Here is a 27713-nt window from a genome sequence, read left to right as displayed (position 1 = left end):
ATGCAGAAAGAAAAAAACAAGGAAAATGGAAAGTGCGAGGGGCTGATGACCTTCTTATCAAAACGTTATCTAAAATCAAATAACATCACAGAATAATCGCTTTTGTTTAGGTGCGTGTGGTCACGTGCAACCTTCACTGAGTCAGCTGATTGCGTTCTGATGGTCACGTGACCCGGCTAAGCGGAAAAGCCCGTGGAGCAAACATCGAGGCAGAGCTGGAGGGGTATCTGGGCTGCTCGCCGTTACAGACTTGGAAAACCGGGGCTTATGTCACAGCAGCTCTCTATATAGTGTTGCTTACCCTTTTTAATATTTTTTATCTTTTTTTAACCCTTATGGCAGCGACAGGACGCCGGGACTCCTCTGGTAAAGTGTGAAATGTTAATATTTTTTTCAGTTTGTCGTCCACTACTCGTTCCTCAAACCATAGAAACTTATTTCGTGTCTTGCTAAGCAGCTCGGTTTGCTCTTTAGGCACCGGAAGGCAGTTTTAGCTTGTTTTGCTTGCTGAAATGCAACAAGTAGGTGCAAACCATCAGTCATCGGGGTGTTTGTGGTTTTTTGTGCTAACAGGCAGCTGCAGACTGTAGCCATGGGCTCTACCAGCACCGCGTGTTTTGGTTGCTTCGACAGTAACTCGGGTCGGACATGATGGACATAGTTGGGTCCTCACGGCTGAAAAAGTCCGAGGCAGGAACTGCAAAGAGCGCCAGTTCCTAAAGGTGTTCATGGGGATCTGCAGTGGTGTGTCAGTGAAGACAAGGTTAGGTCAGGCTGGGTTGTTGTTCTGTCTGTGAAGCTGACCAGTGGAGCCATCACTGCTGCTGTTTTGGCTTTTAGTCTGTAATTACTGGCTCACCTGATGTAATAACAACCACTCCCGGTGTGTAATGTCTGAGGAGTTGCAATATACTTCTGGTTTCTGTGGGGGGGTGATCAGGCTGTTGGATCACCCATATCCAAACATGTGAATTTTCCTGCAGATTAATCACTCTCTGGGTTATAAGCTCCTTACACGCATGATTGAGTCAGCAGCTCTGTTAGATGGTGTTGATTTTTGATTCAGTGGGGTTCTCTCCCAGGCCCTGCTTCCTTCTCCTTCACACACTCTGGATGTGTTTCAGACATTGAGCTGCAGTGGAAAACAGAGGAATAAAACCATAAGCAGATCTGATCAGAGTTTTATGGCCGTCTTCTGATCTCCTGTGTTTGTAAAGCTTTGACCTGCTGCTGCTGCCGACTTTACTTGATCCGGTTACTCTTCTAAAAAACACAACAACAACAACAAAAAATTAATAACATTCAAAATGCATTTTTATTTTCAGTGGAAGCAGCCGTGCTTCAGAGCTGTTGCTGTGTGAACAGAGTTATACTGTTATTTATCATCTTATAGCGATTTAACCCTTTTAGCGCAACTAAAGGCAAATGATAGTTTCTGTGAGTTCTTTGCTGTAAAATATTTGTACATCCTGTTAGCTGCTTGAAGGCTCGCTCTCTCCTCAAGCAGCAACCTGGATGAACAACCACCACTTGCCACAGTAAATTGTTTTGACTTCTTGGGCTCTACGATTATCAAAAAAACAATATGCAGAGGGTAAGTGGTCCCATTGTGTAAAGACATCTTTAACTTTAAGTATGGGGCTGGTATTTATCTGCATAGCTAAATTTGAGTCATCCCGCAGTAACAGCTTCCACACTAAACAGTGTGGTTGTCAGTGTGACCCGTTAGCAGTCTGGTGTGGTGCCTTCACTGACCAGGAAAAGGTCAGATTTCCTGAGTTAGCAGCCAGGGTGGATCAACCTGAAAATTGCCCCCATCCTGTTCATCAGCCAACGTCTCTGTCCATCTCTGGGGAGACTTTGAGTTTAGATTTAATGTTAAAATGTCAACTAATCTGTAGGCTTCAGATGGAAGGAGGATTTCCCACAATGTCAAACCATGTTTTAGTAGAGCTGGAGTCTGCTAAAGATACACGCTTCTTTTTGTTAACATGTAGAGGTACTCAGATATTTCTTTCAGAAGATAACGTCGCTCTGGATAAAAACATCTCTGGAAAAGAGCTCGGCGGAACGGGGTTATTCAAACACCCTCATACCTTCAAGATGCTCTAAAACAGTAATGCAGCAGAAGTTGAGGACAGAAACTGTGAATTGTTCTTAAAAAAAGTTTAAAAGGTGAATGCCTCCCCTCATGGGACAATATCCCCAAAGGTGGCTAATGACTCCACCCTTTGTACTAAAGCTGGATTGTCCTTTTTCTGTTTCCAGGAATATATCCATCCATTCTCTGTCATGATAAGACAGTAAATTGCCCCAGAAACGATAGTATTGCCAATATATTGATAATGCCATAATGATGCCGTCTTTTGTGCTGTAGTACAGCCGTGGAATGGCCGTTCGCCACATGAATGCTTAATATTTATCCAGGCTATTCAGATTGGGAGTCAAATGTTTGAAACATTTTTTGAACTGTCGGCTACATTAAAGTGCAGCATCTCTTCAGAGATGCTTTCCCAGCTGGGAAAAAACTTTGCAGTGTGATTGTGTTTTAGGTGCAGCTGGACGTTTGTTGTATTGCAGCGTTTTGTCGCCACTGCTTTGGAACAAATGCAACGCGGCGTCAGGTCCAGGTTAAGCGGTTGACCGCGGTCCTTTGGTTTAAATGCTCCCACCGTGGCGATGTGGCGTGTGCTTTTGAAACCAGTTCCTGTCATCCAGGCTCTCTGGTAGAAAGAGAGAGACGCAAAGACAACAAGCAAGCATGCAAACAAAAATTCTCATATTTATCATGCGATTGTTTGTGGTCATGTGATTAATTGTTTTGTTGCGTTCTGCAGCAGGCTCCCCTGGGAGGACTGGAGCAGGTTGCCACTCTATCACTTTTTTTAGTGTCAAAGATATGTCCCTTAGCTTTGGTCAGGCCGCCAACCTGTGGGTGGCCTTTTGCTTCTGGGTGGTCAGATTAGATCCGAGCTGTCAGATACGTTTATGTTCGCAGACTTTCAGTCACGGCTGTACGGCTGTATCTGTACAGGCGGCGGTAGACCAGAAGAACCAGATGTTTTCAGAGATTCCCTCAGCCACGAGTGTCTGTGCGTCCTTTCTATCAAGCTGTTTGTCTGGTGGCCATCTGCTGTGACGGTGGACACGCTCCTCTGATGGCAGATGCTGCCGGGCTCCTGCTCCTGTCTGCACGCAGCGTTAAGCGGTCGTTTCCAGCAGAGTTCATTAGAACATCAGCGGTGGCTAATGGACTCCTGGCAAATTGCTTGTTTGCTTTCTGACGAAGGCCCGTCAGGTGTTAACGGGGGAAGTGACCCTTTAAATGTGGCTTGGGTGTAATGCTGGAAACCAGGTGTGGTGATTAGAAATACTTTGGCGTCTCCTCCAGCAGCGGTGAACATGGCCGGTGGGCAAACAGAGTTGAAGGTCCTGTTTGCACTAACGTGGAATTATATATATATATTTTTTTTTTCCAGGCATAAAAAAAACATGTTGGTGAGGAAACACATAAAAAATGCTTTTCAAACTGGATAGTTTTGAAAGGAACAAAATGCTTGTTTTGGATATCTGTAGATAATAGGATCATATTCTCCAGCATCTGTCCTATTTTTGTATTTTTTGATTGCTTTATTCAACAGACTTGTGGTCTACAAAGAGATAAAAAACAAAAACAAGAAAATTTAAAAACAAATAGAAATAAAAAATAAATAAATCTTATAAAAGACTTGCTTACCAATGTTTCCACACAGCCGACTGGAATCTTAGCGCACTGAGAGAGGGATGTGAAAACATTACAATGAGCTGCCCAAATGACACATAAACCTGTATATCAGATTTCTCACAAGTGCCTGGAATGTTCTGATATGTGCGTTACAAAACATCTCACTTGCACTGCTGAACCTGGGTTTCTTAAGCAGAATTCTCAAAGAGTCATTATAAGCAACCTTAAGCTTCTGCATGCTAGCTTTTTTAAAATTACACCACAAGGGAGCTGCATACAAGGATGTACAGTAAGCTTTAAACAGGCTTATTTGTACCTCATCGGTGCACATATAAAATTTCCTCCCCAGAATGTTTGCCTGGGCGTACAACACACGACACTGTCAGTAAATGTCATCGTCATCACAGAGCTGGTCTGTGATGTAGTGACCATGATATTTAGTCTTGGAACAAACATTTAACTTTTGCCCTGACAAAAAAAAAAAAAAAATCAGGGAAACAAAGGAATATAACTGCAAATATATTCTAGCATTGATTAGTGCCATTATTAAATCGTTAAATATAACAATTTATTTATTTTATTTGGACTTAAGCAGAAGGGCACAACACACACAAAGTTTAGTGAAGAGTTTCAAGTGATTATTGAACATAATGATTAGAACTTTGAGCATTTCTGGTTTTATTAGCATAAATTAAGTGTAAAAAGCTGATAACAGGCTTGTTAGTTTCTAGCCAGGCTGGAGTCGGCCAGCCTGGCTAGAAAGAAGAACATTTAGATCTTTTAAGGAAGGAAAAGAAACGCAGTCGCATTTTGTTTGGTGAGGGGATCCCCGCGCCACTCTCAGCTTCATAAGATAAGATAAGATAGACTTTATTGATCTCACAGTGGAGAAATTCACGTACCACATCGGCTCAATAAACAAAAGAAGGTGCCAAAAGGAGCAAAAGGTGCATGAGGTATATGCAGTATGTCCACATATATACAGTAAATTGAGAAAAAAAAGAAAAATAAAGCAGAGACTCAAGATGACTTGTGTATATATATGGTTATAACGTTTTACATTAAAGTAGTACCAGGTAAAGAACAACAGTGAGATAACTATAACACCTAAAGTCTCTTATTTAACAGGATTATTGCACAGGTTATTGCACAGGGTATTAAATGCAACTAGAAAAAAAACCCAGTGCCTCCAGCCAAAGTATTTAAACCATAGCAGCGGTATCAGAGAAAAGTATAGTGGTTTTAAGATGGCAACTTTAAAGGTTTGGTTGACCATGACACTGTCAACCTAACCCTCTGGGCAGTACAGCCAGGATGCTTTTTATTGGGATTTTTATCCGTTCCCATCAACCGTCACATGTGAGCTGGAGACGCTAACACAGGCTGCAGTTGTAGGATCATATTCTGATTTTGACCGGATTAGCAGAGAGCTGCAGACACAGATTTCCCTCCCAGGACAACACGGAGACACACTCACTGCTAGGGGCCATATAGAGAGAGAAATGAGGGAGGAAGCTAGAGTACCTGGAGTGCTCCCGCTGTAGCTGAGGCCTAAAACTCAGGAGCCCAAGTTGGCTTTTCACTGTAAACCACTTTATAGCGTTAGCTGGGTGAAACTCGAAACCATTTGTTCCACACTCTGTGGCGAATTAAAGTTTTCCGTTTACTATTAGTTCTTTGCCAGAAAGGAAAAAAATGTGAATCTGGAAAACTCTTGTCACTAGCTTTTTTTATTCTTTGATTTCCATAAAATAAATATCAGAGTTTCTGATAAATAAGGTGCCCAATAAAGCAGAGGATGAACCACGGATGTTATTGGACACACCAGCGGCCTTTGAGCTGTCATCTACTTGCTTGTCTACCACTCCCAGGTTTGAGTTTATCATTTTAGCCCCGAAAATCTTTTCTCTACGTAATCACAGGATGTCTGGGTCATTTAACCACCTCATTATTTCCAGGTTGGTGTGGTGGAGAAGGTACCGGACTTTTTCTGCTGCTAGACATTTTGTATCGTCCATGTACCAGTTCATGCTCTTCAAATTAAATTTAAAGTCATTTTCAGAATTATATTTATGTCCCCCTAAAACGAGTCAACCCTCATATTTCATTAGTCAGCTGGCCAAAACGGGGACCATAATAAAAATGACCACAGTGTAAAGTTAAGGTTTTTAGAGAATAATAAATTCTGAAATTAAATCGTGAATTGCATTTTAGGAACTTTTTTTTTAACCCAACATATATTTCCTATTATATTTTATTACAAGTCCAACTGTGGACCAAGTGGAAGCAAAGGAAAAGGGAAAGATGGAAATGACCCAGAGCCAACACACACGGACGTATGCAGACTGATGTCACTGAATATCAGAGGACATCTTTTTACTCTCTTTTAGGCCAGAAAAATAAATGTGAACATGTTATTTGTCATAACTGCCCTTCTTTCTTATTTAGATGTTGTCCAACCTGAGCTCCTTAGTCCATATAAAATGGGTACGCTGCAATCATTAGGTAGGTCTTATAACACTGTCTAAACCGTTAATTCAAATCTTTGGACCGGACTATCCTTAGACTCTTTTATTTTCACAATAAACGTGTAATACTGCTTTGTTTTCTTTATTCATTTAATACTTAAACAGATTTCCATTAATATTTTTTTCTATTGAGCTATAAGAATAAAATATTTTTTGATAATTTTATTGTCTATACTCTGGAAATTGGAAAATCGAGGAAAAAGGAATTGGGGATAGAAATGAAATGGAATTTTAAAAGAAAAAGTTTTAAAAGTCCATCTGGTTTAAAAAGTCTTAACAACCCTAACGACTTTTCAACGCCATTATGGCATTAAAGGATGTCTACATATCAACTTTTTTCCTCTTCAAGTTTTAAACCTATTAATATATTTCAGACTGAAGGAAAAGTTGACACCCCCCCCCCCTCCCCATTTAGACGCCGATTCACCATAATGTGTGACAGCAGCCTAAATATTCCAGCTGTGCTCTTTTCCACTGTGACCTTCCCTGATTGAACTTTAGTCTCACTTCAAATTCATGCTGACTGACATTGGACCCCAGGCAGCTCCTTTCTTCCCTTTTCACTTCCCGTTTGCACTGTGCATGCAGCAAGCCCTGTGGTTTGTTTGCTGACGGGAGATTTGCCCTGACGTAGCAGGGCCTTGGTGACTTTAAGAAATTAGTGACTTTAGAAAACTCCCTCGTGCCAGTCATTCGTCGTTCAACACTCTGACCTACTTTACAGCTAGAAACCAGAAGCCAGGGTCAGTTTGTAAATGCATTGAACAAACTGACTGACCGCCTTCCTGGTGTCTTGTCTGAGAGGCAAACACCATGTGACAGGTGTTAGGAAAAATAAGCCCACTCTGTGCTGAGCGCTTTTCCTCTTTGCCACCGTAAACTGTTTTCTCTGTTCTGTCACTCCAGGATTTACTCAAAAAAAAAATACAAAGCATGCTGATTTGTAATAAAATACTTCTTAAAGCACATCGTGGTCTTGATCTAGACAGGATTTATTTCTGCCTTGGTTGGCTCTGTGGTTTCCAGTGATACCGAGGTTTAACAGCTTCGGGACATTTCCCATCATGCCACTCCTACAGCTCATAGTACTTTTGATTACTTTTTACATAGTACTTTTTGAAAGGCTGCCACAAATTTTTCCTCTCAGTTGGAACCCGGACACGTTCAAATTGACAGACTGTTTCTACTAGACAGTCAACTCGATATACTGACCAGCGCTTATCCGGCTGATGGTCTCCCAGCGTTACTCAATAATGAGCAGGTCAAAAAGGTCAAAAGCTCTCAGCAATCAGTTTTAAGATATACTAGTGAATTTCTCATTCCTTTAGAAGTTCAGCTCAATTCTCTGTATCCTAATGTGCAGATCAGCGTTATTTTAACTAATAATCAATATGGCGTATGTCTTCAGCAACGGTAGAAATATTTGTTGCTTTCCTGTTTTGAGAGAAAAGGTTAATACTCATAAGTTGTGATATATTTTTACACTAGGTTGCCATAACCTGAAAATCTCCCAGCAGCCCGTGCTTTAGCTGGCATGGTTGGCAGAAACCGCATTGATTCTTTTTCAGCTGTAAACTATTTATTGGATCCGTCACACTTCGTCTTCTCTCTGTGGCCGACACCATCAGATAAGCAGCAGGCCCCTAAACAGCCCCAGTGTTACACGCTCCAGTGTGCTCTGGCACTCACAACGGACAGCTTCCACTTTTGCAGATATTTCTAAACTGAAAGTCGTCGGGCAGATAAAAAAGGCACTTTTGCCACTTTACAGGATTGCTCATATGTAACGCCACTACTACTGAGGTCTCGTGGACTTGGACCTTAGATGTGTTGCAGCAGTGGGACCTGAGAGGCGACACGCACTCAGACATCAAAGGGGAAGGTTTCAGCCAGGTCGAGGCGCTGAAAGCCCTACACAGGCGGAACATCTTTGACGAAAGTGTGCCAACACCTTTCACTGTTTTCTGCATTAATAATTTCTAACAAAGACTTCAGATACTCCCCAACCAGAATATCCAGGTCTCCACTATTCCTCCTAATGGGGGTTAACACTATTTTGGACGCTAACTGAAATGTGTGTGGCTTGTGACGATGTTGTGTTCGTGGATCCTAACCAGCTGAGGTTTCTTTGGTGGGGTTGATCTGCACCACTGATATAATATTCAACCCTTACGGTCCAGTCGTGCCGTTGCTGACGTTCATCATTGGCAATAACGGCGTATCCTGCTTGGTGTGCAGCTGTTGACATGTGCTGACATGTTTGAAGGACTTGATGTGTTTACAGCTCTGCTTCCTTCCTGTACTGTACTTGACAACAAAAGCTTTCGCTAATGGAGCCCAAAACGCAGAAAAAGTCCCATAGACTGTAGTAAAGATCATTAGGATCACAGATATTTCAGTATTGTTGCCTAAATGTTGTGTGGGAAATGGCAAATAATTAATTTGAATTTGATTAATCAAATAAATTAACCAAATTCCAATAAATGTTATCCCTTTTTAGGCTGTGTATTATATCACAAATTCAGCATTGTTGCATTATCACTGTGCACAATAAACAATTTATTGATGTGGAATAAATGCATAGCCAAGTATTTAAGTACCAAGCATGTTGACTGTCTATGAAGAAGTTAAGAAACTACATTTTAAGTACGTTTTTAGTAAAGCCAAGTTAGAAAAACAAAAACACTGTTCAGTATCTAAATATTTACCACAAGTCATATAATTATCACCACCGTCACCAACATTAGCCTATGTTGCCTGGAAGATAAGATTGGTGGAGTTATAGCTCTATAATCGGTTTTGATGGCCATAAAACACAAACTAGTCTATTTTTTTTTAAATTTACTATCCTTTTTTCCTTTTATTCCGTTTTGGATTCTGTGGGACTGGTGGCCTAATCATCATTAGCTCAACAGGATTAATTAATCATTGTTTTTCTTCAACATCTGAAATTAAAAGCTTAGAAATGTGTGTCCTAATTATAAATCTAAAATAAAATGATTGTGCAAATTTTCAGTTATCGGCAAACAGGAGGCAACAGGACTTTGGTTCAGTTCTTTCTGAAAACGTTTCTGCACCTATTCATGGGTCTTTGTCAGTTCTGGTGGATTCTAGGTCAGAAGCAGATCATTGACCCACCAACACTGTCCTGGGTCATTAGAAGCTATTGCTTGGTGTGAGTGGAGAACATGGTCACCTGGATCATGATGAGATGCTGATGTAATCTCTCTGGATGTGATGGAGGACTGAGCTGTAAACACTGGGGAGGTGGAAGCTCAATCCTCTCCTCTGTTTAGTGACGGCTTTTATCTTTTGACCAAGATGGCTTCTTTCATCCCTCTTTCAAACCATCTGTTCTCCCTGTCCAATATGTGGACATCATTGTCATCAAAAGAATCTCCTTTGTTCTTGTGGAGCAGGTGAATTGCTGAATCTTTCCCTGAGCTGCTGTTCCTCCTGTGCTGTGCCATGTGTTTATGTAGCTGTTGTTTAGTTTCTCCTGTGCTGTCTAAAACTATTCTTTCTAAATTCATTCATTTTACTACAGCCCCGTGCAGTTTATATGAAGTACCAAACTTAATTAATGGGATTTGATGTGTCCGATGACTCTAATGCAAAACTATGAAAAAGACAAATCTTAACCTTTTTTATTTATTTATTTATTTATTTTTACATGTGAAAAACTTGGTGTGGTGTGTGTCAGCATTCAGCCACGTCACGCTGACATAGCATCGTCCAATAAGAAAAACGTTTTTTACATTTTTATTTGTAAAATGTTTTTAAAACCATGACTTTTCCTCAGCCCACTTCTCAATTATTATCTCTAATAACATGCCTTGAAGCTTGTGGTCAAATTGTGACGAAATGTGGGAATCTCCAAGAACGATACGCACTGTTTCTGCATCCTCAGAGGGGTTGTCGGGGGGGGGGGGGACAACTTTGACGTTAAATTAATTTCCATCATTTTATGGTAACTTTTATAATAGGTGTGCATATAATGTTGTAGAAATTGTTCTTTTTGGGAGAGTTTGTTTTTTAGCAGGACTTTGTGTCACTGTTTCATCAATGCTACCATAAATATTCAGTTAAGCGCTGACATATCCCACAAGCCCACATTAGGGGAACTTGTAAGATACTTTCTCTCTCTTTATGTGCTCTTGAAGCATGCGTCCTGTTAGGATGGAGCATGATCCTTTGTAAAAACAGATTTTGTTTTTTGAAAGACAAGCCAAGCAAACCTATCAGAGTACATACAACTTATACTGTGTTTCTTTCCCCCCCCAGCAGAACAAGCAGGCTTGTTCTCCTCAGTCAGCCACTATGGCTCCACAGAAAGCAGCGGAGAACACGACCGTCCGACAAACAGCAACGGCAGCAACCATAACAAGCCGAACATTCCCACGCCGGCCGCAGGCCACTGGGTCAGTGCCAATCAAGAGGAGGAGGACATGCGCAGGAAGCTCAAGTACTTCTTCATGAGTCCGTGTGATAAATATCACGCCAAAGGACGTAAACCCTTCAAGCTGGTCCTGCAGCTGCTCAAGATCGTCATTGTCACAGCTCAGGTACGCCAGAGAAGCGCTTGTATCTCTACGTCTCCACACCCTGTCACAGCAGTTCTGCTTATCATCCAGCTGTTGTGTGAAAACCTTCACAAGATATTCAGAAGAAGTGATAAAACTATGGGATCACAGTGCAGCATCTCTTTATGATGGCCCCTCATTAAGAGCTCTTCTCTTTGCTGCTGCCTTTAATAACCATTGTGCAACACTGGCAGTGCTCAGAATACTTATTTCCTCCTTCCTTCCTTCTTCCGCTTTTTGCTTTTTTTTCTACAATTCAATTCAGTAATTCGGATGATAAAGACTTAACCTCAGACAATACCCGAGCACCTACGAAAAAGCTTCTTTATTAACCGACCTGACACCGACCTGTGTGTGTGTGTGTATATATTAGGGCTGGGCAACGATTAAAATATTTAATCGCGATTAATCGCATTCTATTTACAAACTCCATAATTGAATTCAAAAGTAGTGTAAAGAGCACTTTTATTTTAATGTTCTGCTGCCATATGAACAAAAGTGTTGTAACATTTGTAGCACTTATCAGTAACACATATTTAGTGTAAAGCTCAACTTAAACATGTAAAACAAAAAATAGCAATAATAGTAATAAATTAAAGCTTATTGCCACTGACAGGGAATTCTCTTTATGGGGAAAAAATCTACCAAAAACAGGCAATTTCTGAGGTAACAGCAGGGAGCAGCATTACCATTTTATGTTCAATACCAAAGTTTAACTTGGCAGTGGTTACAACTAACTTGTTTCTGTCATATTCGATGCTGGAAGAACTTTAAACTGAAATGCTTGCTAACTCGATATGCTTGCGTTTATTTGACGTTGACACGTGTTTTTTTGTTGTTGCTTTCTCGCGTGCATATAGTGAATGGCAGGGAAAAACAGGCAAAAACACATGGATACTTTGAAACGAGAAGAGACTTCACCGACGGCGTCGATGCAGACCCCCCCGCTCCGCTCCGCACAAAACTTGTTCCGTTCGCCAACTCACCGCCTCGCCTAAGCAAATAGCGTACCGCGAGCGAGCTATTTTTAGAAACGTAACGTCACGATGACGTCACATCACGTGGTACGCAGTAGGACAAACTTGCATAGTCCGCCGCTGTTTCGCTGTAAAAGAGACGTGCGTTACCCTTGGTTTTACTCGGTAAACGACTGCTTTTTCCAAATCTAAGACCATGGTTTTTAAACATTGTTGCTATGGAACGGGCAACAGCGACTCGAGGTATGCTGATCGGCCGCATATGAAGGATGTTTTCTTCAAGACTGCCAAGGAGAAATGTGTGCGCTTGGAACACCGGGGTGGTCAGCCTACACAACAGTTCAACCCGGAAAAAGTTACCAAATTCAAGTACATATGTAGCAAGCATTTTGTCGGAGGAAAGGGCACAACCGAAGAACATCCTGACCCAATTCCAGCGACGTCAAGGTAAGAGTATTTTGGTGGCCAACATGTTAATAATGAAGCGCCTGCTACCATGATAGCATATAGGCTATCATGGTAGCAGACGCTAACATGATACCCTGCTACCAGGATAGCTTACTCAAAAACATTTCAAATAAGACAAACATTAAACATATACCGATCCCTGGAGGGTGATTACAAACAGAAAAACGTCCGACGACGCCATGACCGCCGCGCAGGAAAAAAAAAACAAGGCTTACCGTTCGATCAACTCGCCCCGTTTTCCGTTTTTTTTTTAGCCCTAGCTAAGCAAGCCATCGTTTGAGCTGAAGGTTGGTGTGTTCTTCCACAGTGCGACCAGTAAACCGTGTGCCTGGGACATCGTCTTGGGAAAGTTTAACGGCTATAAAGTCGGTCATATCGCTGGTTCTGTTGCGCTTGTAATAGCTGGGTTATCCGTGCGTTCTCTCCTGTGTGCCCTACCTAAGCGGCAAAAGGGGCGTTGCTCTTGAGACGGTGACGTCACGTGCGCGGTACGCTATTCCTGCGGGAAACACCGCCTTCCGCATGTCGGCTTTGTTTTTTTCCGGCCAGCACCTTTCTTACTCTGAATCCGAGGCTGGGCTGACAGTGAGGTTATTGGCGCATTATCGCCACCTACTGTTCTGATTCAAACCCCTACACCGCAGCAACAGACCTTCACAAAATAAAAGCATGTGAGCAACATGCGTTAACGCGCGTTAAAGAAAATATCGGCGTTAATAGTCTAATGAGTTAACGCGAAATTAACGCGTTAACTTGCCCAGCCCTAGTATATATATATCTCTTTTATTATATATATATATATATATATATATATATATATATATATATATATATATATATATATATATGTATATATATATATATATATATATATATATATGTATATATATATATATATGTATGTATATGTGTGTGTGTGTGTATATATATATACGTATATATAGTCATCCAGGAGAACTTAAAAGAACCCAGAACTCAGCCAAAAGCGCTGCTGACCAAAAAAATGACAAAGGCCATCCTGACATCTGTGAGTGGGTGTGGCCAGCCAGCCAATAGTGGAGCGGTAGGGGGCCTCTTTGAGACTTGCTTATCTCTCAGCTCTTGGAGCTTTGTTCCTCTGTCGTTGATTTAACCGAATGAATACTCCACCAAATCAGCGCAGGGCGGATACCCAATAACCAGACTATAACAATGAAAAGCCCTAAATTTGAACAGACTATTAAGTTTTGAACAGATCAGTCTCTCTCACGTCCCCACCCCCCTTTCAGTATGTACATGTTTTAAAATTATCTACACTTGATTTTTATGGTTGGCTTTAAATACAGTTAATCCTGGTCGAGTCTGTAGGTCCAGAGAAGTAACCCTTCGTTCACCTGCATGTCATAGTTTTGCCATAAAGTCTTCTGCTCTGTGGACATCAGTCCAGTTTATTTAAAAGGCTGTTTTTGTTTTATTGGCTTTCCAGATCCTAACATCTGTTTCCTTCAACCATTGTTTCTTTTCCTTTTTGCACCTACTCTTCCCCTCCGCAGTTAACCGTGTTTGGCATCAGCAACCAGGTGGCCGTCACCTTCAAGGAGGAGAACACCATGACGTTCAAGAACCTCTTTCTCAAAGAGTACGATCCGTCATCTGATGACTCCTTCGCTGTTTACACCCAGAAGGACGTCTACGACCACATGTTTTACACTATAGAAAAGGTAGGGAGATTTTTTTTTTTCCACTCTATGCGCCTTAGTAATGCCTTCCTGGTTACAGTGAATTCATTGTTTACTGCGTTATGCAGACAATTTCCTCATGTCTTCTGATCTCATCCTCCTTAGTATCTCACCTTACCCGAGACCACAGTGGGGCGCTACGCCTACGTCTACAACGCCGGTGTGAATGGCAGCGCCCTCTCCCTCTGCCAACAGTACTACAAGAAGGGACAGATCGATCCGGCCAACGACACGTTCAACATAGACCCTCTGGTCGTCACAGGTACACGAACCGCCCAATGCAGCCTCTCCTGAATACCACAGCTCGGTACAGCGTCTGAACCTTCATCTCAGTGTGACGAACTGAAACAAGAGTTTGAATCCAGTGTAGGAAGGTGCGACATGAACAGACAGCATGCAGATGTTTTATTTGAGCCTGAACTGAACGGTGATTCTGACCAAATGAAGCCTTTTGTAACCTCTGGATGCTGTTGAACAATCGTAATGTATTCAAGGAAATCTCACAAGCAGTTCAGTCACCTCTGGAGTAAGAGAAATATTTGGAAATCCTGATGGAGAATTGCCAGAAAGGCTGTTGCTCAGGGTTTTTTTTTTTTTGTCATTAAGATGAAAAGTAATATTGGCAAAAAGTGAGTTGTTTTTACATGTAAAGCTTTATTTCGCAAGAAGCCTAAAGGCAAAGGCAAATTTATTTATATAGCACATTTCAGTACAGAGACAATGCAAAGTGCTTCATTCATCCATTTTCCAACCCGCTTAATCCCTCATGGGGTCACGAGGGGTGCTGGTGCCTATCTCCAGCATCCACTGGGCGAGAAGCGGGGTACACCCTGAACAGGTCACCAGTCTGTCGCAGGGCTGCAAAGTGCTTTACATTATTAAAATATTGGAAAATATGACAGAATAAAAGCAAGCAGGAATAAAATGCAGAAACAAAATAGAACGTGGGAAAATAAAAATGAAAAGCAAACAAGTAAAAACAGTTGGAATACAAAGTAAACTAATTATATTTCAGTAATACAGTTCAATTAGAACAGTCTAAACACAAAACACAAGGGATCTAAAAGGCGTGCTCACCGTTGTTGAAATGCCAGATTACGTTTTGGTTTGAGAGGTGTGCACTAGAGACGAGTAAGACATTGGTTATGGAGGCTGCCAAGAAGCCATCAGGAACATTGAAGCAGCTGCAGGACTTTCTACCTAGTTCTGGTTGTGTTCTACGTGTCACCACAGTCTCCTGCATCGCCTGAAGCAAGTAGAGGGTTTGTATACAGAAGTCTTCCTGGTAAAGCACCAGGTCAGGCTAGAATTGACCAAAGCCTTGTAGGAGAACCTGTTGCCACTCAATAAAAGCTGAACTTGAACTTCAGGGCAAAGGTCCCAGAAGTTATTTTCCCCACATAAATAACGCCGTGCATCTATCTTTAGTTCTAGTATATAATTATTGACATTGCTTGTTTATTGACAAACGTTCTGCTTAGATCTAAATTCTAACAGGTTTTAAAGCTGTTCTTCAACAATAGGCTTTTTCTTTACCAGCATTTCTTCACTCTGTTCTTTTCTTCATCATCCAGTTTAAAGGTGTTATGTCATCTTAAAGTTTCTGACTTCCTCATACAATGTGTTTGAGTCCAGGACGTGACATCACATCCTGCATCAGCATGCATGTGAAACACTTGCGATTTGAGCAGATTATTTAATTATTTTATTGCACACAGAATGACTTTAGTAATGAGCACAGACTCAAAGTGGCCTCTTGCTTTGTTTTCAGACTGCATCGGGGTGAATCCTCTGTCTGTCCCCCAAACTCAGCTCACCAGCAGCTACAAGAACTTCACGCTCAAGTTCCACAAGTAAGGCTTCATTTTTCTCGTGGCTTCTGCCTCTCCTCGTCTGGCTCATGTTGACAAGTTTATCTCTGGATTTCTGCATCTGATCACATTCAGCAAGTCACTTATCTGGCCTGAACAACCAACACACACACACACACACACACACACACACACACACAATAAGCTTAAACTACATTTTGCCAGTGGTTGGTGTAAACACACAGCGGTACGAATCACTTGTTATGCCTCTAGCATGTTTGCAGACCATTCTTGCTTCGGCTGGTAACGTGAATATTTCCTTCTTTGTTTTTTAAAGATTGATTAATGTCACCATACAGTTCCAGCTGAAGGCCATTAATATACAGACCATCATCAACAACGAGATACCAGACTGCTACACTTTCCACATTACAGTAAGTTTGTACCATTAACAGACATGCAGTCTTCACTCAAAGGTAGCTTAAGGGAAGTTGGAGCTGGTGGATGCCTCTTAGGGTTGTAAAAATAATTGATTCTAAAAAGGTGAATTATGGAAAGAAATTTGCATCAAAATAAATTGACCTATTCTCATTTGGCTAAATCGTTGTTGTTCCAGCAGCGGTGCAACACTTTGGCCCTCCCCTCCCTGCAGTCGCTCTCCTGGCCAAAATAGCCAAGTTATTTATACTCCTTGAGCATTTTTTTACAATATGTCACATTATAACCTTACACTTTAATATATTTTGGGGAAATTATGTGACAGACAAATACAAAACAATACATTAATATTAAGTGGACGAAACTTATCTTGCAAATACAAATTTGAACAGTGTGGGCCGTATTTGGATTCAGTTTCCTCTACTGTGATGCTTATAAATGAAGTCCAGTGTAAACCTAGTTGCCTTCAGAAGTTCCCTAATTAGTAAAAGCAGTTAAACATGTGAAATTAAATCTTAGTATAAATCTATGAATCACACTCAAAGCGATCAGTTATTTTTCCACCATTTCACAGTTAAGCGCTCATTTGTGTTGAGCTATCAGATAAGATCCCAATAAAATACATTGAAGTTTGTAGGAAATAACTCTAAGATGTTTTGCGAAACGAAAGGATAGCAACAAACTATATTTTAGCAATAATGAATAGAATTTCTCAAAAGATTAACACAATGAGGCTGGTGTCTATAAGAAAAAAAAAACACTTTTATAACCAGTTTCAGTTTTCATAAGGGTCCGGTATTTAGAGATGTCAGATCATTTTCCTACATTAAAATGCATCAAAATAAGAAATGTTTGTATTATACGGGAGACCGTCATAAGACAAGGCCACTTTCCCTAAGGCAGATAGCTGAACCAGTAGGTTGGATGGAAATGAAACACAGGCAGATGTTGTTTACTGTGATCACATGACCCAGAGTTTACATCAAGTCTAAATAAAAAGCATATTCTTCTTCTTAACACCAAAAAAAATTGTGTTTCTGTTCTTTTAATGATCATTAAATGAAATTAAGAAGTTTAAAAGAAGATTGCTATTGTGGTGGAAATGTATTGGATGGCAAACAAGTCATTTTCTGTTCTACTGAACCAGCTCTAAAGTTTCCAACTAAATAATCTGGCACTAAACAATAGGCCCTGTTCCACCGGCTCATATTGGCTGGACGCCGCACAGCTCCGCTCACTTTCAAGTGTTTAGGTGTTTCTTTCAGGGCCAGCCCGGGTTCCTGCAGGTCCGCTGAAGAGCAGGGTCAAACAGCGCTGACTCCAGAGTTTTATGTGAGCTCGCTGCTCTTCTGTGATTGGCCGAGGGGCAAGGAGAAATGAGAATTTATTTTTTTTTTTGAAGAAGAAGAAGAAGAAGTCCAGGAAAACTGAAGAGTGACACATTGATAATTATTCATTTTAATGGTCACTACGGACACAGTGGGTCACACCGCAATATAATTGTATTACTTACAAACCATGAACCACGCCTGAAGTTAAACAAGGACACTTCAGCTTTCTATACCCAGACGCGCTGTATCAGATTCATGGATTTATCAAGGCTTTCTCTCATTTTACTCTAAAAGCTGGTAAGTTTTGTCTCTAAAGTGTCCATCCATTTCACTGCGGTTAAAACTCTTTTTTTTATTAACGTGTTCTCAGTTTCAAAGCAGAGAGACTTTGCCTTATTTTATTATTAAATATGGGAACACGTAAGCAGACGTTGAACAAGTAGCAATAGTGTGCAAACCCTGCTACACTATGATAAAAGTTGATGAATAATCTTGTTAAATAATCGAGATCTTAATTTCAATCAAAATAATCGTGTAATCGAGCTGCCCTGTGTCGTTATAGAAACATTATTTGTATTATTTATTTTATTTATTTGTCATTTATAATCATGTCTTTTTTTAACATTTCCATTTCTCGCAGACTTCTATAAAATGTCAATGTTGCAAACGGGGCGTGGGCCGGGGGTGACGGGGGGCTAAAGCAACGCCTTGGAGGCATTTCACTCTTCCGGGCCTTTCTAGGCTGGTAGAATCACTAAACCGGGCAAAGATAATCCGAGCGGGGAGGAGCCGAGTAGGGCCGGTGGAACTGCACCTAATGATCCAGTTTATCTTGGTTTGAGTGTATCATTACCCAAATGTATTTCAAAAACCGTAAACAGGAGAAATCTTCTGGTTGGCAAGGATGTACATTAGCAATTAAGTTCATGCTGGTAAGAAGTGATTAGGCCATAACTGAAGCAGTAAATAGTTTCCTGGAGGGTATCAGGGTATTGTTATCATAATTGCTATCATAAAGGGTGGCGTAATATGATATGGTTTGCAGATTGCGCTCTCTCTCTCTTTCAGATAGTGATGGACAACCAGGCTCACAGTGGCAAGGTGAAAATCTGGTTAGAAAACAAGGCGATGATACGGGAATGTAAAGACCCAAGTGTCTCTGGTCACGGTAAGTTACTAAGACTCGTTTCTGTGTCACAGAGAGTTTCTACTGATAACTAGTAGAAACTTAACAATGTTCCGGAAGATGTTTCCCGAGCTTTAGGTAAGAAGTCACTTTTTGAATAACTGTGCATGCCCAAGACCAGAGCTGGCGGCATGGGTGGGCATTGGGGGGGGAGGGGCAAGCCCACCCGCAGAGCCAGCTGTGCCCGCCCTGGACTGGAGGCTGGGTTTTGTTTTTCTACCTCAGAGTGGCCAACTTTCTATTATTCCTATCTTTGATTCGTCAATCATACAATTCAACCAATCAAATCAACCACTGAAGGCAACATGCCAGCCAGTCACAGCTAGACTGGTGCGGGTCACTGAGTCAGACATTCATAGTCTACAGAGACGCCACGGCTCGGCTGTGTCGCCGTTGGTGTCTCTAGTGCTGCGTGGATATTAAGACTTATTTTCAAACAAATTCAAGAAGTGACTATGGAGTAAACCGGAGCGAGCAGGAAGCAGCGCATTCAATTTCAGCTTGAATCATCAGCACTGAAGTCAACACTGGAGTAAACAATCATGCTAGGAGAGTTAGCTATAGCAGCTAGGAACACAAGGAGCAGGACCAAGCAGAGAAACTCAGCCAAATTGAAAGAAAAGGGTTGTTGGCAGAAGAAAACTCTGCCTTGTTGTGATCCTCTCCTTGTATGAACGTTTATGTCAGTGTTCAGCCTGATATCAGTGCTCATGTTAATCAGCTCGTCTATTTATACTTGTCTTCTGAGTTCATTGAATGGACACAGCACTAATTTGACTGATAGTTTCCAGTCAAATTCCAGTCAAAAAAAATAAATCTCAACCTCTCTTGGGCTCATGTTAAAAGTGTAGAATTATTAAAGACATAATAAAGAACAGGCCATTAGCACACAATTTCACTGATGCAAAGAAAAAACTGTTGTTCATACAGGCTCCCCACAAAATGTGCAATCAGGCAATCGGATTACACACAAGATCACTTTAACAATCTTGTTATATCAACCGGAAAAAAATTGTCAGTAGCCTCCCAACATGAGTTGTACATCTAACCCAATATAAAATTCCTTTCTCTCACGGTGTATAGCTCAATTTAACATTTGTCTTTCACACACAGCCAGGAAACATTTTTAAGCTGATCAGTAGATCTGAACCCCATTTAAGGTGTTTACAACGTTGAAAATACAATTTCATAGTGACACTTGATTAACCAGAGACTGTTATTCATTAATGATGTCAAGTTTGACAGATTCTACTCATTTCAGAAATAAATCAACTAATAAAATGAGTTTAACTATTTTTCATTTATGTTTTGTGATTAATTCTTTCTAAAAACCCGCTAAATGTTGTGAAAAGCTTTCCAAATTTTTACAACAAATCAGCTATTATCCCCCCCCCTTCCCAAATCTGGCAACATTGACTACACTACTTTTTGTTTTTTAGATTTTGGGGTTTTATTGAGAGAATTTTTTTGTCGACACTGTAGGAGTGGTCACAGAGCTACTGTTCAGCCTGAAGCATATAAACTTTTTTGTTAGGGCCCCCCCCCCCCCCCAAAAAAATAGCTTTTCCTCATTAGGGGCAGGGAAGCTAGTCAAAGTTGGTGGAAATATTGATGGATATAATGCTGCGTTCCTTTTGCCTTGGATGTTGGAACTCATGAGTCGTAGATTTCATCATCTCCGCCTTTTTGCATTGCAGTTTCCATCTGTTGGACAGTAGAAAAAAACATGGGCACTCACACTGTTGTTCAAACAATAACAACGGCATTAACACTGATCTAGGCAGTAACTTGTGCAAATAAACAGAGCTGAAACATCCCGTTTGATGAACACTGAAAGCTAACACCTGTATGACTCACTAAATGTTACATAAATAATAGGGAGCTGCTACAAACGGTCAAAGTATCAGGTTTTACATCAGGAATGCCGAAGTCTGGTACCATCCTGTTGCCTGACTTTCCGACTCATAATACCAACTTGAGGGCCCGTTCCAGTTAGATTTTCTGACCCGAAGGTTGAAAAGCCCGACTACCGAGGACAAATGGAGCGCACCATAAGTGCAGGCATGTCACAAAGCTGCCAGAGGCTGCAGAGGATATGAGACTGTTCACGCTCACACAAAGTGGTGAGAAAACATGGAGAATAGGGAGAAAAATTATCGTTAATCACAGTCAATACTGTCATTCTAAATTTCAACAACCATCTCAAAATAATTTGTTTTCAGAACTTCTTTCAACCCTGGTTTGGATCAAAACTTTTTTGAGTGTTTAGAATGACCCACTCAAAGTTCGGAGTGACATCTGTTTAACAATCAGTGTCCAGACTCCATAATTGATGTTTACAGACACTTTACGTCCCGTGGGACTGAGCGTGAGCTATTTCAGATGACTGCTGGTCAACTTGGGAAAAGCCGATAGAGGTGCACCAGAAAAGATTTGCAGCTGTAATATCCACAGAAGGCACGAAGGTACAAAGTGTTGACTCGAGTCGGGCTGAATGCCAGTTCTCTCCTGAACTTTCCAGATTTGTTTCGTAATCCCTGTCGTCTACCTTACAGTAATGTGGTACTTTGAGATGATCAGTCTCCTAGAAATAAATTTAATTGAAACTGGCTGCTGTAACATGACAAAATGTTTAAACATAGTCCATTTATCAACGTTTGCATCCAAATATTGTTCATAGTGTTGTTTTTTTATCCTTTTAAACACAGCTGAGAGCTATGCACGCGTAGCGTTTGACGTGACGGTGGCTCTGGTGTGCCTGCTGTCCCTGATCCTATGTGGGCGCTCCCTGCTGCGAGGCGTCATGCTGCAACAGGTAAGAGAGCTGCGCTATCAGCCGGACACACCACGGACCTCTGGACACCTGCTCCATGAACCTCACAGAAACCCAAAACAGTGCAAAAAAAGCTTGAGTTGTGATAAAAGAACACAGGTTCATTTCACTGTGAGGGTTGAGAGCATGGGTTTTGTTTTTAAAGATTGTGTATTTGAGTTTTGTTTACATAAAGGGTTGTTAATTAAAGCAATCTGACCGTTCCGATGTTTGGCTTTGCTCAACAGGAGTACGTGCGGTACTTCAAGGAGTCTCTGGATCGTAAAGTGTGCTGGACGGACCGGCTTGAGTTTATTAACGGCTGGTATATTCTTCTCATCATCAGCGACATCTTTACCATCACAGGCAGCTTCATCAAAATCGGCATTGAATCAAAGGTCCTTCATCAGCTTTAGGCTTACTGTACCCCTTTATTCTATGCTTTTTATGTACAGTCCCTTGCAAAACTATTACTAGTGCTTGTAGGTTTTCACTTTTTGTCACTTAGCCACCACAGACAATGTATTTTAGCGGTGGGCATAATTGAAGTGGAATGAACATGATAGAATTGGTCTGTATTTAGCTTGAAAATATGGGGCGCATCGTGCCTACAGCATGACGCTGCCACCGCCGTGCTTCACTGTGGTGATTGGGTTTATCAGGACTGTGCAGTGTAGGCTCTCTGCAACACGTCGGGGTCCAGACGTGAATACTTTTGCAAGGCACTGACAATTGGTTGTAGAAAAGCAGTCAGCGGTTCTACTTATGTTAGACGCGTGTGATCCGTCTTGTTTTTCTCTTGACAGACCATCTCATCCTATGACATCTGTGGCATCCTACTGGGGACCTCAACCCTTTTGGTGTGGGTGGGGGTCATTCGCTACCTCACGTTTTTCCAAAAGTACAACGTAAGTCTCGGCTCCTCTGGAGAGGATTTATTGTTATTATTGACAATGTGCCTTTAAACAGACGTTGTGCTAGTCTGACCTTTGGTCCCGTTTTTAACGTGGCAGATTCTCATCATCACACTTCGAGCGGCGTTTCCCAATGTGATTCGCTTCTGCTGCTGCGTAGCTGTCATCTATCTGGGTTACTGCTTCTGTGGCTGGATCGTACTCGGACCGTACCACGTGAAGGTGAATAAAAAAACTCTGACGTGACTGAAGTAAACTATAAAAAAAATCTCCTGGTAATTAGTTAAAATTTCATGATTGATGTTTTAAAGAGCCATTGTTTAGTATTCAAGCTCCGAATGATTCTCGGGGACTTCATCTGTCTTTGTAATATTCTTTTATAGATTTTCTTATTTATATATTTCTTTTTTTACTGAGCAGAAATAGCATGTTTGGTTTTTGGCCTCAATTTTCATGAGAATTAGTCATTTAGAAAATATTTGTTCTGCTAATGTTGAACGGCAGTGAAACTGGATATACATTTATTGAGGCGTAGAGCGCATCACTTAGAGTGGTGCAGAGGGTTTGGGCGCAGATATTGCGAGTCCACCTTAGTCGATACATTTTAGAACCACGTTTGACTTTAATTAGGCTGCAAGTCTTTTAGGGCATGTATTTGGGCCTTTGTACGTTTTGAAATTGAAATTGTATTCTTTCATTCTGCTTTCCAAAATAACTTCAGCTCCATCCCTATGGGTGGAGAACATCTGTGAATGGCAATGTTTAACTCTTGCCTCATATTTTTGGTCCTTTTTGCCTTATTGAGCCATTCAGATACATGGATATGCTTTGATTCAATTGTAAATCTGGTGGTATGACGATGGTTGGTGTCCTAGAGAAAACACTTCCTCCAGCAGTCCTCCCCACCCCTATATATACCTCCACCCATCTTGCCAGCTTTGCTGTCCCTGCTAAAGAAATGCATCCTCACAGCAGGATGCTGCCACCACCATGTCTCAGAGCGGGGATGGGGATGGTGTGTTCAGGGGGAGGAGCAGTGTTAGTTTTTACGCCACGCATATGAGCCATACGGTTTTTATTTTGGTCTCATCAGTACACACGTTTTCTGAACCCAGACCCCCAAAGGCATATACCAAGCTTTAATCAGAATTCCTGTGATGGTTCTTTTTCCAGCAATGCTTTTCTTCTTGTTCAGAAACTCTGCTGTCGTTAAATTACGTCAGCGTAAACAAGTTTCGGATGAAACCTTGTTTCAGCTCTGTTTCTGACTCTCCACAGTTCCGCTCCCTGTCGATGGTGTCGGAGTGCCTCTTCTCCCTCATCAATGGGGACGACATGTTTGTGACGTTCTCGGAGATGCAGGAGAGCAGCACTCTGGTGTGGGTGTTCAGCCAGCTCTACCTCTACACCTTCATCTCCCTGTTCATCTACATGGTGCTGTCTCTGTTTATCGCTCTCATCACTGGAGCCTACGAGACCATTAAGGTAATCCACTCTCTGAACCACGTTCAGAGAGATCGCTCTTTCTTGAAATTGTAGCAAAAATATTCTGTTGTTGCGTAATGTAAGTTACAGTGTTAGTTGCATCTGATTTTTCACTGTGATAAATATAGCTCAGTAATAGCAGTATATAAACTAAAAGCTCTACATAACAGAAGCCTGTTGTCGTTGCTTTTAACAGCACCAAACCCAAGAATCGATGCACATCACAGATTTGCACGCCTTTATAGCAGAGTGTACAGATGCACCAACCTCTGGGAAGTTCAGGGGAGTGGAGACGTCTCCCTGCTCCTTCTTCTGCTGCTGTGACCGGTGAGCTCTCATAATCAGTGATTTTCTTAATTTTAACACGGTTGTAACCAGAGTCGCACCAATCAGAATCTGTCTCTGGTTTTTGTAAAACTTTGATGTGCCGAAATTGATTTAGACTTTCCTGTTTCTCTTTGAAAATCAAATACCAGTGTTGAAAACATACTTTGCCACAGTTAATATTAAAATATTTTGTTATTAGGAGGCTATTATTATATTCATCAGTATTATAAAATAAGATAAAATAGAACTGTTCTTATAAAACATCACAGTTTTCAAGCAGAGTGAAACTGAATGAAATTTAGTCTCCTACACTTCCATTTGTTTTGGTAGCAAGAAAAGATATGTCTGCAACATCTGATGTAACATTGTAGGGCTGAGCAATATATCGAGATTTTTTTTAAAGAGATATAAGATGATATGATTTATATTGAGATGAAGAAAAGGTAAAAGAAAGGAGATAAAAGGAAGAGAATGATAAAACAATTGTTGAAAAAAACATGTACTTCGTTTAATTAAAAATCTGCAGTTCCTATATTGTCCACGAGGGGCGCTGTGTTTTAATCAGCAGATGGTAGCACTGAGCTTCAGATGTGGAAAATTTGTTTTAAATAATTTCTTAATCTTTATCTCTTTGATGTATTTTGTCATGCAGGACAATCTTTTTAAGTTCAAAAAAATGTGAATAAATGTTTTTCAACATTGTACAATCACTGTGATCAGTTCTTATGCATAATGCACTTAAGTTAATGTTTAACTGAGTAAAAGTATTGTTGAAATTGCATGTACTTTTCTTAAAAACGCTGAAGTTATTCATAATATATTGTGTAAAAGTGAAATTCATTTCATATAAAAATCAACAACAAGTCCACTTTTATTAGTTCTATTTAATCTTGCAATGAGTTTACTCGTGTTTCCCTCTTGAGATCAGATTAAGCTGCATGCGGCCCCTCAATCAAAATGAGTTTGACACCCCTGCTCTAATTATATTTTAATGTATTCCAGTAGGTTATTTTTCAGCCTTTTCTCATATTTATCTACAGCTGTTTGTTAAAAATGTGCCTGTGAGACATTTTGGATAAAGCTTTGATTCAGAGATGCCTGTTTATAATTACTTTATGAAGATAGAAACATATCAACATAAATATCGTATCGGCGTTCAGCTTAAAAGTATCGAGATATTATCTTTTGGTCCAGCCCTAAAACATAGCTGACAGCCAGGGTATATATGCAAGGGGAACTAGACTGACAAGAGATGCTCCTTGTTTCCAGAAGTAAAAGCCTCCAACAGCATGCAGACAGCGCCTGCTGTTGCAGGTAAAGAGGACAGAATCAGTATGCCTCATTGTCAGATAACATATTTAGCAATATTTCCATTTTTCTTTAAATAAAACCACTCAGTCACAACATTGTGGTTTTTTTTTTTAAAGACAATGTTTCAGAGGATCTTTTAAATTTTGGAGTATTTAGCTGAATCTGGCTATAACTGCTTCACCACACTTTTAAGACATTTCTGGGTCTCAAATAATATCTTATTTAATTTGAGGCATAAAACTGTTTTCTTTGTGACTCCTCTTAGGACAACAACATATGAAGACGTCCTGCTGGTAAACTGATGATGGCAGCAGGATCGGCCCCCCCTGCTGCCCAGTGGTGCGTATTGCACACATAAGAAAAAGCGCCATCTGTACATCAGAGATGTTCTGGTGCATCACACGTTCAGCACAAAGAAAAGTCTCCATCGGCTGGACCTGGATCCTACAAAAGGAACTACGCTCTCCTGCTGGAGCCTCTCTTTCCCATTTTGTTGAGTCCATCAGGAAGAGACTGAGAACTGATGAGGAGCTGAACCTTTCTGCTGTACCGGCATCACAGAGCAGCCCCGCTCGATGACCACCGCACAAACAGTTCTGTTAGTTTCTATTGTTTTGTTTTGTTTTTAGAGCAAAACTCAGTGTTTTATTCCGTGGTTATGATTGCACATTGCTGAAGCAGCGTCAGCAGCACCGACTGCTGGTCCAAAACCAAGTGGACAAAAGTTTTGCAAATCTCTGGTACTGCAAACATGGTTCTAAATGTTTTTTATGTCCTTTTATTACTTTCTTTTTTTTTTTCTTTTTTTTTTTTACTATTTTATAAAATTTCAGATTATGCACATTTTACACCCAATTTTACTTAACGCTATGTTTTACTAGATTTTGTGAGCTAGGATAAAAATTCATGAGACATTTCACGAGAATGAGGCTAAAAAAAATCTATTGTCCTGAAACAGAATATGAGACGGAGCATTTGTTAGTTTTCTTCTGACTCAGAATGAAGCAGCATCAGCATCGTTGTTGTTCTGCGTCCTCAGCCCGGCCTCCCGCTGCAGCACAGCGCGCGCCGCGCACAACCAGACGCACTCCCTCCATCAGCAGACTGTGTTGAAGTTAGGGTTGTTCTCCAAACCCATGTGCAGCGTTTTCTTTTTAATGATGCCAAAACATTCTGCAGACTCTGGTACTTCGTTATGTAGAAGTTAAAAGGTTTACAAACGACCCCACCCTCTTTCCCCTGTAGAGAGAGGACCCTGACGGCCATTAGCAAATTGGATCTGACCTGAATGGGTGAACTTGGATTAGGAAACAATGAGAGAAACCGATGGCAGCAGACAGCTAACAATGCCTTGTTATTGTGAATTAGTACCTTTTTGTTTTTTTCTCTTTTTTTATAAGGCTGCCTTGTCAACAACAGATGTCCTGTTGGAGGACTGAATAAAGTAGCTTTTCTTTTGTTTTCCTCTGTTGTACGCACAATAGTCTGAGGAGTCTCAGGGTGAAGACGCCAAGCTGTGTTTGGTGAAATCTTTGGTCCAGTAAGGACTGGGCTAACGAACAATGAAGTGTTTCATTTCATGTTCTGTCCAACATATCAGCAGAACCACCGGTTAAGCTAATTATGACGTTGGATGATAGATTAAGAAAATATATATATATTAAATGCCTTTTTTCAGTGGCTTTAAATGAAGGATGTTATACCTCTGTGTGTGTATTTTACTACCAAGATGTATTGTTGGTGTTGATGTGCCTGTACTGTACTTGACACATAGTTTGAATTGTTTGTAATGATGCCCTTCCAGTAGCTAGATTACTAATTAAACTTTCTGGGTTATCTGTGATCTCTTCTGTTGGGTTATTGTGGTCCTAACGCCCGCTGTAGTTCCACTATGTGACCAGTTGGAGGAGCCATAACCTCATCCAACAACAGATTTCTGCTTGCAGGTCTTACAGAGTTGACCATCATCACTGAACGGGACAACACGGCCATTTCACATATTACAGTTTTTTTATTGCTTTGACCTGTTTGAAGAAACTGCCAACCTCTCGGTTTTCAGCATCACCATCTCTGCAGAGCAAAAGACTCCTCTTGCAAATG

The 27713-nt window shown here is 40.9% G+C and overlaps 1 protein-coding gene across 1 annotated transcript; it reads left to right on the top strand.

Annotated features, from left to right (window-relative positions):
- The first annotated feature begins 172 nt into the window (after positions 1 to 172).
- mcoln1a (mucolipin 1a) lies at positions 173 to 27456 on the top strand. The gene is made up of 14 exons (XM_012882077.3): positions 173 to 366; positions 10537 to 10817; positions 13813 to 13980; positions 14104 to 14260; positions 15770 to 15851; positions 16147 to 16243; positions 18647 to 18746; positions 21473 to 21579; positions 21825 to 21974; positions 22383 to 22484; positions 22590 to 22712; positions 23769 to 23975; positions 24172 to 24302; positions 25879 to 27456. Exons 1-14 carry the CDS (start codon positions 336 to 338, stop codon positions 25913 to 25915), a joined length of 1773 nt encoding a protein of 590 aa, XP_012737531.2. The 5' UTR covers positions 173 to 335; the 3' UTR covers positions 25916 to 27456.
- The last annotated feature ends 257 nt before the right edge of the window (positions 27457 to 27713 follow it).

Source organism: Fundulus heteroclitus, chromosome 5, assembly GCF_011125445.2.
Source record: "Fundulus heteroclitus isolate FHET01 chromosome 5, MU-UCD_Fhet_4.1, whole genome shotgun sequence".
NCBI lineage: Eukaryota > Metazoa > Chordata > Actinopteri > Cyprinodontiformes > Fundulidae > Fundulus > Fundulus heteroclitus.
The sequence above is the reverse complement of the archived record's forward strand: the minus strand, read 5'-3'. Positions and strand labels throughout refer to the sequence as shown.